This window comes from Acinonyx jubatus, chromosome B3 (genome assembly GCF_027475565.1).
Source record: "Acinonyx jubatus isolate Ajub_Pintada_27869175 chromosome B3, VMU_Ajub_asm_v1.0, whole genome shotgun sequence".
Lineage (NCBI taxonomy): Eukaryota > Metazoa > Chordata > Mammalia > Carnivora > Felidae > Acinonyx > Acinonyx jubatus.
The window spans coordinates 9,535,269-9,550,809 of NC_069386.1; the positions used below are offsets into that span (position 1 = coordinate 9,535,269).

At 47.2% G+C, this 15,541-nt stretch overlaps 1 protein-coding gene across 5 annotated transcripts in view; it reads right to left on the bottom strand.

Moving 5' to 3' along the window:
- Window positions 1-15,541, bottom strand: part of AKAP13 (A-kinase anchoring protein 13) — a 329,213-nt gene that overhangs the window by 19,278 nt on the left and 294,394 nt on the right. For 4 of the 5 annotated variants that reach the window (XM_053223592.1, XM_053223593.1, XM_053223591.1 and 1 more), the window contains 8 exons: window positions 13,575-13,641; window positions 9,087-9,222; window positions 7,592-7,704; window positions 6,835-6,987; window positions 5,972-6,222; window positions 2,312-2,437; window positions 2,082-2,199; window positions 1,127-1,375 (listed from right to left, as the gene is read on the bottom strand). In XM_053223592.1, coding sequence (XP_053079567.1) covers window positions 1,127-1,375; window positions 2,082-2,199; window positions 2,312-2,437; window positions 5,972-6,222; window positions 6,835-6,987; window positions 7,592-7,704; window positions 9,087-9,222; window positions 13,575-13,641 — 1,213 coding nt within the window. The remainder of the gene's footprint in view (window positions 1-1,126; window positions 1,376-2,081; window positions 2,200-2,311; window positions 2,438-5,971; window positions 6,223-6,834; window positions 6,988-7,591; window positions 7,705-9,086; window positions 9,223-13,574; window positions 13,642-15,541) is intronic. The other variant, XM_027068001.2, reaches the window with a different exon arrangement.

Below are 15,541 nucleotides of genomic sequence, written 5' to 3' on the forward strand. Positions count from 1 at the left end.
GAAAGAGACACAGAATTGGAGGCAGGCTCCAGGCTCCGAGAGGTCAGCACAGAGCCCAACACGGGGCTCAAACTCACAAACCATGAGATCATGACCTGAGCCCAAGTTGGACGCTTAACTGACTGAGCCCCCCAGACGCCCCCCTAAATTGCTTTATGAATTTCACATTATATAATGAGCATCCTGCCATGAGATCGGGTCAAAGTCCCCTGCTGTCAGGACCTTACAGATTGGGTCAAAATACAACATTTGATTAGAAGCTGGCCGCAGGCGACCCACAAGAGACACGTGACACCAGAAGGTTGACAATGAAGGTAAGTGAGAGCATGAAGTTTAGGAAGCAAGTGTGTCTTCCTAAGGACTTCAGGGAAAACATCAGGGTCAAAGGCATCATGATGGTCATGGAAGAGGGTCAGTGCTAATTGCCTGCAGACCATGACCAAATGGCTTTTCCCTCGGCCGTCTCACCACCTCCCCAGTCCTGTCCATCTCTTCTCTCACCCTTGCCTGTGGCTCCCAGAGCCTCTGGCGCACGTCCCGCCCACACTGCCCGACGGAACTGCCTACATTTGCTGGAGGCACACCATGTTCACCGGCCTCCAGAGGGAGAGCCGGGGCTCTCCTTTACTAGCAATTTGTTCCTTCGTTTTTGTGGCATTTTCCACGCTAAGATTTTTTTACTGCGTGCTCCGCTTTGGACACCAGTGCTGCTGGGCCTACCCCCACACTCCTCCCGTGAGAGCCACACCGCCACACAGGCCCTGGCGCCAGCTCCCCCTCCGCCTCCCACTCCGTGGGGCCGCCCCTGGCACGCACGCCCTCGGCGTCACCGGGAGCAGGAACAGAGCAGGGCCACCTAGCTTTGCTGTTTAGAATCTTCCCCCTTCCCCCCCTTTTCCCTAACTTTCCTTTTTATCCTACTGGAGTTTAGGACCTTATGGGCTATCTCGGCCTGTCCTTTCTGATAGAAAATTAAGAACGATTCGAGGGCGGCTGCTCCCGTGTGATGTGTGGATGCGGCTCCCTAGGACAAATCAGCCGGTGGACTGCTAACAAAAGTACCTGAAATTTTTTTGCTTGCTCTTGTCTGACACATGAACAGACTCAGACAAAAAGCGAGCCTTACCTTTCAGCCTTCCTGCCGCGTTCTTCAGAAACACACTCCCGTCCCGCACAAGCTTCTTCCGCTTCAAATCTTCCTTGGCAAACATCTGGCCACTCTTCATCCTCATGATCGACTTGCTATCTGTCTTCGTATAAATCTCATTGAGACGCACTTTCTTTTCGTAACTTGCCACCTTGCTGTCTACGGCTCCAATCACATCCTTCACCAGGCTGAGGGACTGAGCGAGATCTCCCTGCTCCACCTCATTGTCTTTGAAGGAAGAAATAGTTTGTTTTTACTGGATCCTTGCAGCCAAGGCAGACGGGGGGAAGCCTACCTCCCTGCTCCACCGTCATTTTCCCTTCGGGGACATGCTACCAGAGTGAAGCCAACACACCAAAGGAATATGCCTATTCCTGTCATAAGGTTAGTTCTAAGTAAAGTTATATGTTTTCAAGGACACAGGCAACACACAGTTGCATGCCGTATCCTAAAGTAGAAGGAACCAACAATTTCGGGGAGGGAGAGGAGGATCAATTTTTCAACTTATGTCTTTGTTTTACCTCATCTTCAATGTAACTGCCCACTGCCCAGGGGCAGGGGGGAGAGACAGAGACAGAGACAGAGACAGGGACAGACAGACCAGTAAGTCCCGAGAAACAGCAGCTGGTCTAGCACTTAGGAAGAAAGCTGGTGGGAACCAGCCCCGTCCAGCGGTCAGGGAGAAGGTATTCTGGTTGCCAATTCCAGAGGAAATCAGGAAGCGGTTCTTTCCCTTCCTGTTGTCATCCACCACAAGTCTGGTGACCCAGCATTTCAAGTTTTCACTTAATAAACGGGTTTTTAAGGTAGAACACAGGATCTCTTTTGGACGTTTGAGAGCAAGCAGGAGCTCTTCACTGGGGCCTCTGGAGACGCTGGACGTAGGAAACAGTGCCCCGGCACCACACATGACTGGCTGAGGACGGGGGCTCACCTTTGGTACACTGCAGGATCCTTTGGAACAACACCGGGTATTTGGTGATCCGCTGGGTCACCAGCAGTATGCACTCTGGGATTCCCAGCCTCCTCACGACGGAGCTGCTCATCTTCTTCTGCAAAGGACAAAACGGGTCATCAGGAACTGCTCAAGGGGGCTGCGGCTCAACAGACGGCAACACAGAGCCCCGGACAATGATGGGGGTTTTCCACGTTTCACACCGATACCTTCACAAAGGCCTGAAACCGCTTATCCTTGGTGTAAAGGTCTTTAAAGTAGTTTACAGACTGGTTGTGCTGCCCACAGAACTTGCCGTACGTCTTCTTCAAGCGCTCCGCGTTCTCCCCCGAAAACTGCAGAGAAAAGAGATGGGAAGCCGTAAGTCGGGGTGCTGACGTTTTACCCCCATTTTGTACAGAGTTCCCAGTCTCTTTGTAAAACCCAAGAGTGGCTCCCCAAGAATTCCCTCAAAAGATTAAAATGGTGCAGCAGCTTTGGGAAACAGTCTGGCAGCTCCTCAAAAAGCTACCACATGACCTGGAAATTCCACTCCTGGATGGAAGATTTACTCCACACAAAAGCATGGATATGAAAGTTCACGGCTGCCATATTCACAAGTGCCCCCAGGTGGATATAAGCAAATGCCCATCAACAGATAATCAAAGGTGGTATATACATGCATGGACTATTATTATTCAGCCACGAAAAGGAACGAAATCAACCAATACATGCTGCAATACTGATGAACCTTGAAGGCACTATTCTAAATGAAAAAAGCCAATCACAAAGGACTACACACTATCTTATCCCGTTTACAAAGCTATGTCCAGATTAGGCAACTTCACAGGGACAGAAAGCAGATTAGTGGGTGCCCAGGGCTGGGGCAGTTGTGGGGGGGCGGGGAGGGTCATAAAGATGTTCTGAAACTGAGTGTGATGATGGACGTACAAGTCCGTGAATACATGAAAACCCACTGAACTATACACATTAAAGGGGTGCATTAAGTGGTATTTGAATTTATTTCAATAAAGCCGTTACATATATTTAAAGAAACAGGGGTGCCTGGGTGGCTCAGTTGGTTGAGTGTTCAACTTCGGCTCAGGTCTTGATTTCACAGTTCCTAGGGAGCCGCATCCACACATCACACGGGAGCAGCCGACCTCGAATGGTTCTTAATTTTCAAGCCCCATGTGGGGCTCTGTGCTGACAGCTCAGAACCTGCAGCCTGCTTCGGATCCTGTGTCTCCCTCTCTCTACCCCTCCCCCACTTGTGCTCTCTCTTAAAAATAAATTAAAAAAAAAAGTTAAAAAAAATTAAAAAAAAAATCCAATAACCACAGAAATGTCTATGTGGCATGCACATAAGTAATGCAACATGTGTTCTAATTTCCGTTTGTCACAAACACGGTAGTAAAACAAGGGGACCCACTAGATGTTCTCTGTGAGACAGTCTTAAAAATTTCACCGTGATGAGTTAGAAAGACATCAGGAACAGCCAGTATCACTCAGGGACCTGCTTATCTCAGGTACCTCAGGCCAGCAGCCTGACAATTCTGCATGGCCCTTTAATCAGTCCCAAATGTGTGCGATCTCAACAACGCATCTGAAGATACACTCACTTCTTGGTAAACCCATGTGTTTCTGTGCGTGGTCCCATCATGCATCCTAAACATCGACTTCCAACTGTAGTAAAAATCTCTGAAGGCAACACAAATTGATCCTTACCCAAAATCTTGAAAAAAGGTTCAGGGAAGCTAGTTTTTCCGGGTCTCCCCCTTTACCAAAGGGGAAACTAAGGCAGAGATATTTTAGGTGGTTTGCTCCCGCTCTGATACAGGTGCTCTGAAAGGGTGATCCTAATTTTTTTTTAATGTTTATTCTTGAGAGAGAGAGAGAGAGAGAGAGAGAGAGAGAGAGAGCGCGAGCACGCGCGCACGCGCGCACGCGTGCGAGCGAATGGGGGAGGGGCAGAGAGACACAGAAACCAAATCCAAAGCAGGCTGCAGCTGTCAGCGCAGAGCCTGAGGCGGGGCTCGAACTCATGAACTGTGACAGGGTGATTCTAGAACTGGCACACAGAAGCCATTAGTGGATGCCACGGGGGACTATGATGCCACGGGGGACTAAGGTCCTACTGTCACAGACCTTACTAGAGGATGTGCTCAATACAACAAGCTGCGGACAGCACAAGTCAAGGTTAGATGAGGTACCCGTGCAGGTGTGAGGGCAGAGAGAGAGAGACACGTGGAAACTGCTGGAAGAGGACACTCAGGGAGGAAAGGTCTTCACTTGCAGAGCTGACCGCTTGCCCTTCGCAGACACCTGCGTTACAGCAGGTACCGCACTGCGCGTGCGTCTGCTCCACACCGAGCCAGTTTTCACCTGAGACCGAGGGCTCCGCAAGGCGGAGGTCTACGCTGAATCTGCCTTTGTGGTTCCACCTGGTACTGAGTAGATGCCCAGTAAATACACGAAAAATGAACGACGGAATGCATCGCTGAATTAACGAGTGAAGGGTCTGGGCTCACGAACAGAAGAAAAGACAACCCTTCTAGCGCTCAGGCAAAGGTTCCGGCAATGGAGCCCCTGCTTCTACCCTGGGGCACAGACCTGCGAGGGAGGAAGAGCGGGTGACCTGTGCCCTTCTGTCTGTGAAGGCCAAACTAGCAACAGCTTCCCCCCCACCCCCCAAAGACAATGTTTTACAAAGAAACATTAAAAATAGTCTGTGACAAGCATATCTGAAAGTATCAAAGTAGCTTTTGGCCCAACTGTTTTTGGAGTAAGACTGAAACCATACCACACCCAGTGTCAGCAAGGTCTATTTTATGAACTATTCTATAGATAGTTTTTTATTCAGGTGCTTTTCAGATAAAAGAGATTTGTTGTTGCTGTTTTTAATGCTTATTTCGTTTTGAAAGACAGAACGAATGGGGAAGGGGCAGAGAGAGAGGGACAGAGGATCCCAAGTGGGCTCTGTGCTGACAGCAGACGAGGGGCTCGAAATCACGAACTGTGAGATCATGATTTGATCTGAAGTGAGACCCTCAACCAATTGGGCCACCCAGGCGCCCCAAAGGAGTTCTTTTTGATTTGAGGCACAGGGGGAAGTTGAGACTTTCAACAAATAGCTTTTGACATCTTTTTTTTTTTAATGTTTATTTCTGAGGGACAGAGAGAGACAGAGCTCGAGAGGGGGAAGGGCCAGAGAGAGAGGGAGACACAGAATCCGAAGCAGGCTCCAGGCTCCGACCTGTCAGCACAGAGCCCAATGTGGGGCTCAAACTCACAAACCGTGAGATCATGACTTGAGTCGAAGTTGGACGCTCAACCGACTGAGCCACCCCAGGCGCCCCTCTAGCTTTTGATTTCTTAAACTACACTGTTTCTGATGATGGTACGGATGCTGAAGAAGAAACATGGGCTTTTACTATCTATCACATAGATTATGTATACATTTAATTTTAATTTTTTTAATATGTTTTTTTTCTTTTTTAATGTTTGTTTATTTTTTGAGAAAGAGAGAAAGAGAGAGAGAGAGAGACCGAGTGAAAGTTCAGGAGGGGCAGAGAGAGGGACACACAGAATCTGAAAGCAGGCTCCAAGCTCTGGGCTGTCAGCACAGAGCCCGATGCAGGGCTTAAACTCACAAACTGTGAGCCGAAGTTGGATGCTTAACTGACTGAGCCACCCAGGCATCCCTGTATGCATTTAATTTTAAAAAACAGCATGAGGAGAGAAAATCTGTCCTCGTTTACGGAACAGGAAAGTGAGGCTCAGAGACATTCAATAATTTGCGTATGCTTACAAAGATACGAACACAAACACTGAGCCCCGGAGCTTCACATTTCCCCCACTGTGTGGGAAAGATCCTTCCTGTGGCTCACCTGATTTACAAGCACGTCCCCCATCCTCTTGATGAGAAAGTTCTTCTCACTTTTATCCACCAGAGATTCCTTCTTCCGCTCCAGTATCCTCTGGAAGAACTGGCTATGGATACTGATCAGCTCGTCCAAACAGGGGAACAGCTTCTCCACCATCTGCTGCTCAAAGAGCAGCTCGGTCATCATCCCCCGGCTGTACACGTCGCTCATGATCTTGAGCGTCCGGACGTGGTGCAGCTCTGTCTGCATCAACTCTGAGGGAGGACAAAGCTGGACGGTCAGGAATATTCTTTTTGAAGGATTCTCCTTCAAAGGTCACCCGCTGCTACTGGGAGCCCACTTTAGGCTGAAGGCTGTTTAGAGCCCAATTAAAACTTAAAAACTGGGTCCATAGCTCTCCTTCCCCTAAAGTGCTTCCCGCTTACTCCTCCACATTGCCCGTGGCCGAACACTCTACTGACAGCATACCGGATTCCATCACTCTTAAATGGTGGTTTCCCAAGTGGTCTTTCTAGGATTCAGAGCCTTTCATAATTACTGCATCCCGTTTCCTAGAAAACTTGTGCTTGGTTTCTAGTGTAGCTAAGGACTCAAACTGTACTGTCACAAGCGATCTCTATCTGGGGCCGTTGCACAAATAAGCACTCATATTAAACAGAACGTTCAATAAAATTAAAGGAGATAATTTTAAAGAGAAAGAGAAGGACAGAAATAAGATCATGTCTCTAGGCCCCAAAGTTTTTAAAGAGTATCTTTGACATGCTAAGTACTTGAAAACCGGCTTTCCATCCAGTCCAGGGATTCACCGGATTAAAAGTGCTGCACAATGCGAACCAAATATTTGCAGAGCGATTGGAGGGTCTCACCGTAAATCACTTCTTGCCGTTTGACCACATCTTTCTTTTGCTGTTTCAGAAACTTGCTGTCCACTATTCGACTCCAGGACTCTGCTTCTAGCTGTTTGGATTCCATCTCAAAGTCCCCCATCAGCTGTCCTTCATTCATGTCTGTACCTACTCCTCAAAGTATCAAAAGATCAGTATCAGAATCTTGGGTCTGTGAGCTCTGGAAAGCTTACACTGGACTTCCCTGGGTGGTAACTTTGTAAGACACAAACACTGCATTAACACACAGGATACTTATCGAACGCATATTCCAGGGCTAGAAAAGAATCCTTTCCTGTTTGGGACTGAGACACTCTACAGTCAAGATTCTGGCTAAGCGTGATAAATATCCCATATATTTAATGTGACTGAAACATGATTCCCAGGTGAAGCAGGAATTGGAAGGGACCTGGTAACCTCACTCGTTTAAGAGAATAGGCTCATAACCTGCTGAGAGAGCTACAAATTGACGGTGTGTGAAAGTCCAGGGGAAGAAAAAGTGCTGGTGCTAGAGTACAAGCACACAAAATCAACGACATCCCTCAAATGGACAACTATCTAACAACTGGTAAGTCTGATTACCAGTTCGTTACAAAGCATGCGATGATTCCGAGACAACTCAGAGACTCCTCACAGGAGCAAGGAAGAGGCAGGAACTGTTGTTCCATTAACACTTGCATTCAGGGAAGGGCACACGGTCCCTACAGATGCATAAGACACAGCCGTAACTTCCTCTTACCCTCATCAGTAAGTGATTCTGTCGACTCATTGACCTTGCTGATTTTATTTAGTGAGTCTGTCGAATGAGACAGGAACTTCCAGGTGTTTGATATGTTCTCATCATTGCCGACTCTGGGGACAAAAAGAAGCACACACTGGCAAACACATTTTGATAAGCCACGGTCTGCAATCTTAAAGGAGTACCTGAAAAACTCTAAAATGATAGGTGGCGGCAAGCACCACAATGATTAGAAGACAAATTACTTACGTCAGGAACCCAGCCACATGCAACACTACTAAGGAAGGTCAGAAGCACTTGACATCATTGCAAACTTGAACTTACGGGCCTTTGATTTTTTTTTTTTTTTCTAAATGATAGGTAGAGCGGGGAGAATGCTCCTCCTTTAAACTCTATACACATTACACAAGAAATTTCTCTATCTGAAACTCACTGTGTAACCACTGCACTCTTTCTCCTTGTTCCTTAAATAATCACACTTATTTAATCAGCACTTCTAATAAACTGTATTCTTTGGACTAAATGATTGCGGTAGGACACGAGAGCAGGCCAGAGTCATTTAAAAGTTTACATTTTATTCAAAGAACAATTTTTTAAAGTCATAATGCAAACAAGTTTTGATCTGTAACAACTCTGAAAGGAAGGCCTTTGAAGAACAACACTACAAAGACAAAACAAAATAAAAATACCTGGAACATTTTTTTTTAGCAAGGAAACACTAGCCAGCACAGAGGTTAGGAAATAGAGACAAAAGAAGATTTTGTATCCTTTAGTTAAGAATTTTACTCTAGCCTAGGTTAAGAGAGGTGCAAGATATGTTTTGAGTCCTACATTTGAGATGATTTCTTTACTTGATGTGAAGGCAGGAGTCTTATCCCAAAGCAGCCAATAACATCACAATCAGTCCTGTGCTAACCCCGTGACAGCCAGGGCTTGCACAGTCAGGGGCCATAGCAACTTTTGCAGGGACCACAAAAGGAACTTAGTTCAAATGAGTGAGTGGGGACCTAACAGTCATAACTGGCCCATTATTCACTTCCATGGAACGGACTTAAGAGTCCAGACGCAAGGACAGAAAAGAGATTTAAAGAGAAGCAAAAACACCAGGTTCAATGGACCAACAGGAAAGTGTAACATCTGAAAATTTAAGTGATTACCAGACAAAATTCAGAAACAAGTCATTTCCCCCGTTTCCACTTCTTATTTTAATCTAAAAACCATCCCTTTATAACTAGGGATCCTTCAAAGCGAGGCTGACTGTGCACAAAGCATAGGACAACCTGGCTGACAGGGGATCCTTGTCACAAAATGGCGGTCAGGACAGTGCCTCAAAACGTAATCCCCACTCTCCTCGTCTGTACACCTGGATGTGCACCAAGTCATTACTTTACACAATTTTTTTTCTGATGAGAATCTTTTTGTCAAATTATAGGATTACTTTATTACACTCTTGTCACCTAGATGTCAACCGAGCTGTGTTTAAACCCCCACTTACCCAGCAATGTTCTGTATGGAGACACTTTTGGAGAGTGAGACACTCTGCTGTGACCGTCTACTGGCAAACATGGGGACGGCAGTGGTTTCCTCCACCAGGAGGACCGCGGATCGGGGGCGCTCCTTGGGCTGGGAGGCTGTGAAGGAAGAGAGGGCACAGACTGAAACACACGTTTCCAAGCTCACCGGGGCGGACTCCTCCGACAAATGCCAAACAGAAGCAAACGTCTCCAGGTTAGATTTGCCCTGGGAGTGTAAGTGAGTACAGGAACTCTACAGAGGATGGTCCGGCAACACCTAGTGAAGCTGCAAATGCCTATACCCCTTGATCCAGTAATTCCAATTCAGGGCACACTTATTCTGCAAGATGCACGTGTGATGCTTGAAACGACATACGTCCAAAGTTATTCAATGCGACACTAGTGATCAAAGCAAAATACTACAAAAGACAAAAACGAGTATCAAGAGAAGACTGATTAATAAATGATGGCATGTCACATACTGGAATACTATGTCGTTTTGAAAAAATGAGGACAGTCGCCATGAACCGACACAGATCTTCAAGATAACATTGCAATGGGGGGAAAATCAAGGTGCAAAACAAAGTTACACAACAGACTCTCATGTTTAAAAAAAAACAAAAAGGGGCACGTGGGTGGCTCAGGCGGTTAAGCGTCCGACTTCGGCTCGGGTCATGATCTCACGGCTTGTGAGTTCAAGTCCTGCATCGGCCTCTGTGCTGACAGCTCAGAGCCTGGAGCCTGTTTCAGATTCTGTGTCTCCCTCTCTCTCCCTGCCCCTGCCCCGCTCACACTCTGTCTCTGTCTCTGTCTCTCAAAAATAAATAAACATTAAAAAAAAAATTTTTTTTGAAAAACAAAAAAAGAGAAAAACGGGGGTGCCTGGGTGGTTCAGTTGGTTAAGTGTCCAACATCAGCTCAGGTCATGATCTCACGGTTTGTGAGTTCGAGCCCCACATTGGTCTCTGTGCTGACAGCTTGGAGCCTGGAGCCTGCTTTGGATTCTGTGTCTCCCTCTCTTTCTGTTCCTCCCTCGCTCGTGCTCTCTCTTAAAAGTGAATAAATGTTAAAAAAATTTTTTTTTTAAAAGATTCATCCAAATATTAAAGGAGAAAAAAAGAAAAATTAATAAACCCAAATTGGTGTTGGCTTTATTTTAATAAAAAAAGTTGAAGAAGATAAATATATAAAACTAAGAAGAGTGGTTTCATGTGGGTGGGATGGAGATTAGGCAACAGGGATAAAGAATCGTGTGATAACAGTGCATTCAAACAGAGAAAGTAATTCAAAGGAAAATAAACTGAAATGAAATTGAATTCAATTCAGAGGAAAACAGAGTAATTCAAAGGGAAATAAAACAAAATTGAAAGAATTTTCGGGATAAAAGGAACCACAGGGCTGGAAGGTCAGTGCTTTGGGGGTGCCTCCCCAGCAGCTCTGAGGTGCTGGTCAGACGTGCGAATTCCCTGCCCTGTCCGCCGTTGGGGCGGGCACTGTGGCGTCCATACGTTTTACGAGCTCCCTGAGTGATGCTTTTGCTGTTTGAGAACACAGATTTTGACCAATTCTTTTAATTTACAGCTGGGTGAGATGCAACATATGTTTAAGGTCACACAGTAGGTTCTTCTCAGAGTGCGTATTTCTCCTGAACGTGACCAGAGAGGAAAGCAGAGCTGATTTCATGTTCAACTGGACACACCAGCGTTTGGGTTAACAAGTGGTTTCTCCCTGGTAACTGAGCTCCTGTCCCAGATGCGAGCTGCATCGTCTGTCTGTCCCCAGGAGTGTCAAGAACTAGAGGAAATTGTACTGGGGCAGCTGTTATGACTTCACGGTATTTCAGGATGTTTTTGACTTCATCAGAATTAATAAAAACCATTAATTTCCAACTCAAATTCTATTTAGAAGAAGGTGATATAATAAAACACCAGAAACATGCTACATTTGCACACAACCAGACCCCTCCTGCAGGAAGCACACAAGGACGGAGATGCGGGCCCCGCCCCAACAGAGAGGGGGCTCTATGCCCGAGTGTTCAAGAGCCCAGGGCACAGCCTCAGTGCGGCGGGAGGGATGTCAGCGAGCGGACAGAATCTGATGGAGGAACAAACACCGGTTCCTGAAGAGTGGGAAGGCTGTGGATGGGCCAGAAGGAAGACAGGACACTGATGAGGAGAGAGCTGTGAGAAGGAAGCAGCGGAAATAATCATGTCGTATGAATGTGGAAAGGAGGGAACCAGTAGAAGAGAAAGGAAGATGTATATAAAGAATCAGTAGAAAGAGCTGGAGAGGCTGAGTGAGGTCATGCTACGCAGAACCCTAAAAGTGATAAAGAACAACTTTCTTTTTTTTTAAACTAAAAAAAAACTTTTTTATGTAACCTCTACACCCAATATGGGACTCAGACTCACAACCCTGAGATCAAGACTTGCACTGACTGAGCCAGCCAGACACCCCAAGAACAACTTTGTTTTAAAAAAAAAATTTTTTTGTTTTAAATGTTTACTTATTTTTGAGAGAGACAGAGACAGAGTGCAAGCAGGGGAGGAGCACAGAGAGAGGGAGACACAGAATCCAAAGCAGGCTCCAGGCTGTGCGCACGGAGCCCAACGCGGGGCTTGAACTCCCAAACCGCGAGATCATGACCTGAGCCAAAAGTCGGATGCTTAACCGACTGAGCCACCCAGGCGCCCCAGAACAATTCTGTTTTCAAAGGACAGCATGGGGGCGGTAGTGAAAGTTATAATTTCCCTTCTTTGAAACCGATCCCTACTCCACTCAGGTTAAGTGACTTAGTATCTCTGAGCCTCAGTTTCCTTCTTTGTGGTGATGGGGACAGTAGCCAAAGCTAACACTTAAGGAGGCCTACCATTAAGTACTTTATAGGTTTGGTCTCGTTTAAACCTGTCGAGCACCCACTGAAACTGCCGTCATTCGTTTCGACGACGGACGGAGTGGGGATGCAGTAAATGTCTAAGGTTTTTTCCCTTAGCGCTTGGCTCCGACCCACACGACTTGAATCCACTATCTATCTGTACTCTTACACCACACGCGTTAGGGGAGGGGGGTGGTAACACAGGAATAAAAATACATGTGGGGGTCACGTCACAGGTAACACACACAACCTGGCATAAGACAGGTAGCCTTAAAAAAAAAAAAAGACGTAAAAAAAAAAAAAAAGACGTCATTTTATGTCATTTTATCTGATATGGAAGCACACAGATTTCTGAAGTGAGGGATAATGTCCCGGAAAAAAAGTTAAGGAAGATGAGACTGGTAAAAGGTGCTGGAATAGGCTGGATCACCGACAAAGGTGGTTGTCGGTCTGGCGAAACTTCTCTTCCAGAAATCTACTCGCAGAGATGGGCAGCCAGCAGCCTCAATCTCCCTAAAGGGAATTCCCCATCTCCTGGAAGAATTCAGAGCAACCAGGCGAGCGGCACTGGTTCTCAGGCCAGTGCACCAGCCTCACCTGGAGGGCCTGGAGCACCGCCCTGGGCACCACCCCTGGAATTTCGGATTCAGTAGGTCTGGGCGGGGCCCAGGAACTTGCACTTCCGATGGATCCAGGAACTACACTTTGAAAAACACTGCCTTGGGGTAAGTCCCACACAGGTGTCTGTAGGGGCCAATTAAGATGATACTCAGAACTGCGTCACTTGTGGTGATTTCGGCGGGGAGGGGGGACTGATAACGAAAGTGGGGAGCAGGTCTGTGAAAGAGCACATCCTGCAGTCTGCAACAGCTGACACTTAACACGCGCAAATCTCAAAGTGACAGATGGGGAAGAAAAGGATGAATAAGCATAGGTCCTATGTAATATAAATTTGACACGTGAAACAGTAAGAGACATTTTCAGAGACAGACATATGTGTGACAACGGAGCTGAGTGGAAAGAGATGTGTTAAATAACTACAGTGGGTGCTAAGGAGGGAAAGGCATGGGGGTGTGGAGAGCGAAAAAGGGAGAACGTGAAGGAAAACCAAAGTGGAGCCTTGCACACACTGGTGAAGGCAGCATGATGTGGATGGAACAGTGTCATTTACGCAGTTTTCTGAAGTACCACCTGAAGTCATTGGGAAAAAAGAGAATGATTTACTTAACTTCACAGTTTATGAACTAAGAAGTTCAATCAGCAAGATCTCATTTTCTTTATGCAACTGTGAGGCCCTAAAAACAAGCGTCGACCCTCGGAAGAGGAATTTCGAGATGCACGGTGTCACCTGCTTAAACACAGGGACACAGGGCTGCCTTTTAAGCAAGTACACACACCCTTCTAGAGCCTTCTAAGACAGCCAGATGGCAGAACATGAAGCTTCTGGTCAATGAACCTGCAGCCTTCTCTAACTTAACACGAAATAAATATTCAAATCTTGATTAAGAGTAACAAATGAATTACTACAGAAGTATGTTTAAGTCCTGAACCAGAGAGTCAAAAAGCTGGAAGAGAGGAGGGCAGAGTTACTTACGCTTGCTTCTCATGATGACCGTGGGCAGCGAAGATGTGTCATGTGCCTGCAGGGTCCCCTTGGGCTGCTGGACGAAGAGGAAAAGGAAATAAATAAGTAGATGAAGGCTGTGTCCACAACTTGTTTTCTGTAGACTTCAAGAAGCCTAGGGCAGAGAGAGAGCCAGCCTGGCTCCTGGCCAACGGGCCACAGCATCCCGCCCGTCACCCCCACTGGCTCTCTTCTGAACCCACCATGTGCCATGGCCCCACAAAGGCTGCCTCTCCTGCCCGGAATGCCCTTGTGCCTTCGCAATGGGACATTCTTCTATTCAAGACCAGGCGAGAACTACCTCCTCAGTGAAGCCAGCATCACCTTCTTTCTCCTCCTCTCCCAAGGCGGTGGCTGGAAGCCCCTGAGAATCCTGCACAGGCCTCCACGGAGATTCTCCCCCATTTACGGCCACAGCCCGCTCACCATCTTCCCCACTAGAATGCGGGTTCCCTAAGCCAGCTTCTGTGCCTTTTTCTCTTTCTCTAGTGGCCAGCATTAACAAGGTACCAAATAGTTCTCAGGTGAAGCGCTAATTTTAGTTGAGGCTTTTGTTGTAGCATCTGACAGAAACACTTTGAGTGAGAAATTACAGACTACACCAATTACCGAGAGAAATCATTAGTGGAAGCAGGTGGTTTCCAAATTAAAAAATGCCCCCTCCCCCCCCCACTTTCAGGCTGTGTTCTCTTCTAGGGGAGATGCTACATTTCCATCATGAGAACCTAGGACATTCCCAGCAGCGCTGTCTTGTCAGAGATCACAAACTCCATGCCTGTGGGGCCGGGCAGGCAGGGAACGACAGGCAGCGAACGACAGACAAGTGGGAGGAGAGGCAATCCACACATCCTGTGGAGGGTACAGCAGCCACTGGGGCCCCAGTGCGTTACCACTTCCCGTCCATCTTCCCAGCATTTAGGAAACCCAGAAGACAGATACCATTCTGGATGCTTAGGATCAATCAACAGATCAAACATTCCTGACTTCAGACTGCTCGGCACGTCTGGGGCTTATGTTCTAGTGGGGGGCTGGGGAGTGCAGACCATGTAAAACCAATGTAATAAATAATACAAGCTGTGAAGCACAGACCCTGAGAAGGTGGTAAATACTACGGAGAAAAGGAAAACAAGCAAGGTGAAAATCGGTAATTCTGGGTAAGAGGAAACAACCAGGGTTGTGAGATCTTCCAATTCTTTAAGGAGAAATCAGAAATCCAAATTGATATGAAATGCGATTTTTTTAATAACTGCATTAACCAAAAAACAAAAACAAAACATTACTTTAAGAGCCAAACAAATTTATGTCCATGGCCTGGTAAGATCTGGGGTTCAGAAGCCTATCATTTTTACACTAGTTCAGACTAGTGGTAGCCACATCATCTGGGAACTTGCGGGAAATGCGAATTCCCGGGCCCTGCCCCAGAACAGGCAGCTCTGGGAGCTGGCCACAGTGAGCGGTCTTCTAAAAAGTCCCTGAGCAGGCTCTAACGTGCACTCAAGCACGAGGCCACTGCGCTTAGATAAATGTCTGGTGACCGAGGCAGCATCCTGAGCGTCTGTGTAGACGGCAGCTGGAGGGCACTCTTCGGACAAGGAACAAAAGGACATTGATTTATGGGTGGCCGGAACACCAGAAACCACAGAGGGTACCTAGGGGTATGCCCCACACCCACTCTCCTGAAGGGCCACCTGACAAGCAGCGCCCATTATTGTGCAGTGCGCGTTCCCAGAGCAGGTGCTACCACATGCCTGGCACTTCCTGTTCTTGTGTCATGTGCCCAGAGCCAACCCCTTTGTGCCCTGCGGACTCAAGTGCTGCCAGGCAGGCTGTGCCCAAACCCTAACCCCCTCCCCTCCCGCCTTGGCTCCTCGGGAGGTCAAGGCCCCTGAATGGCACCAGGAGGAAGCCAGGTGTGTGACCGTCCAGGCAGTCGGGCA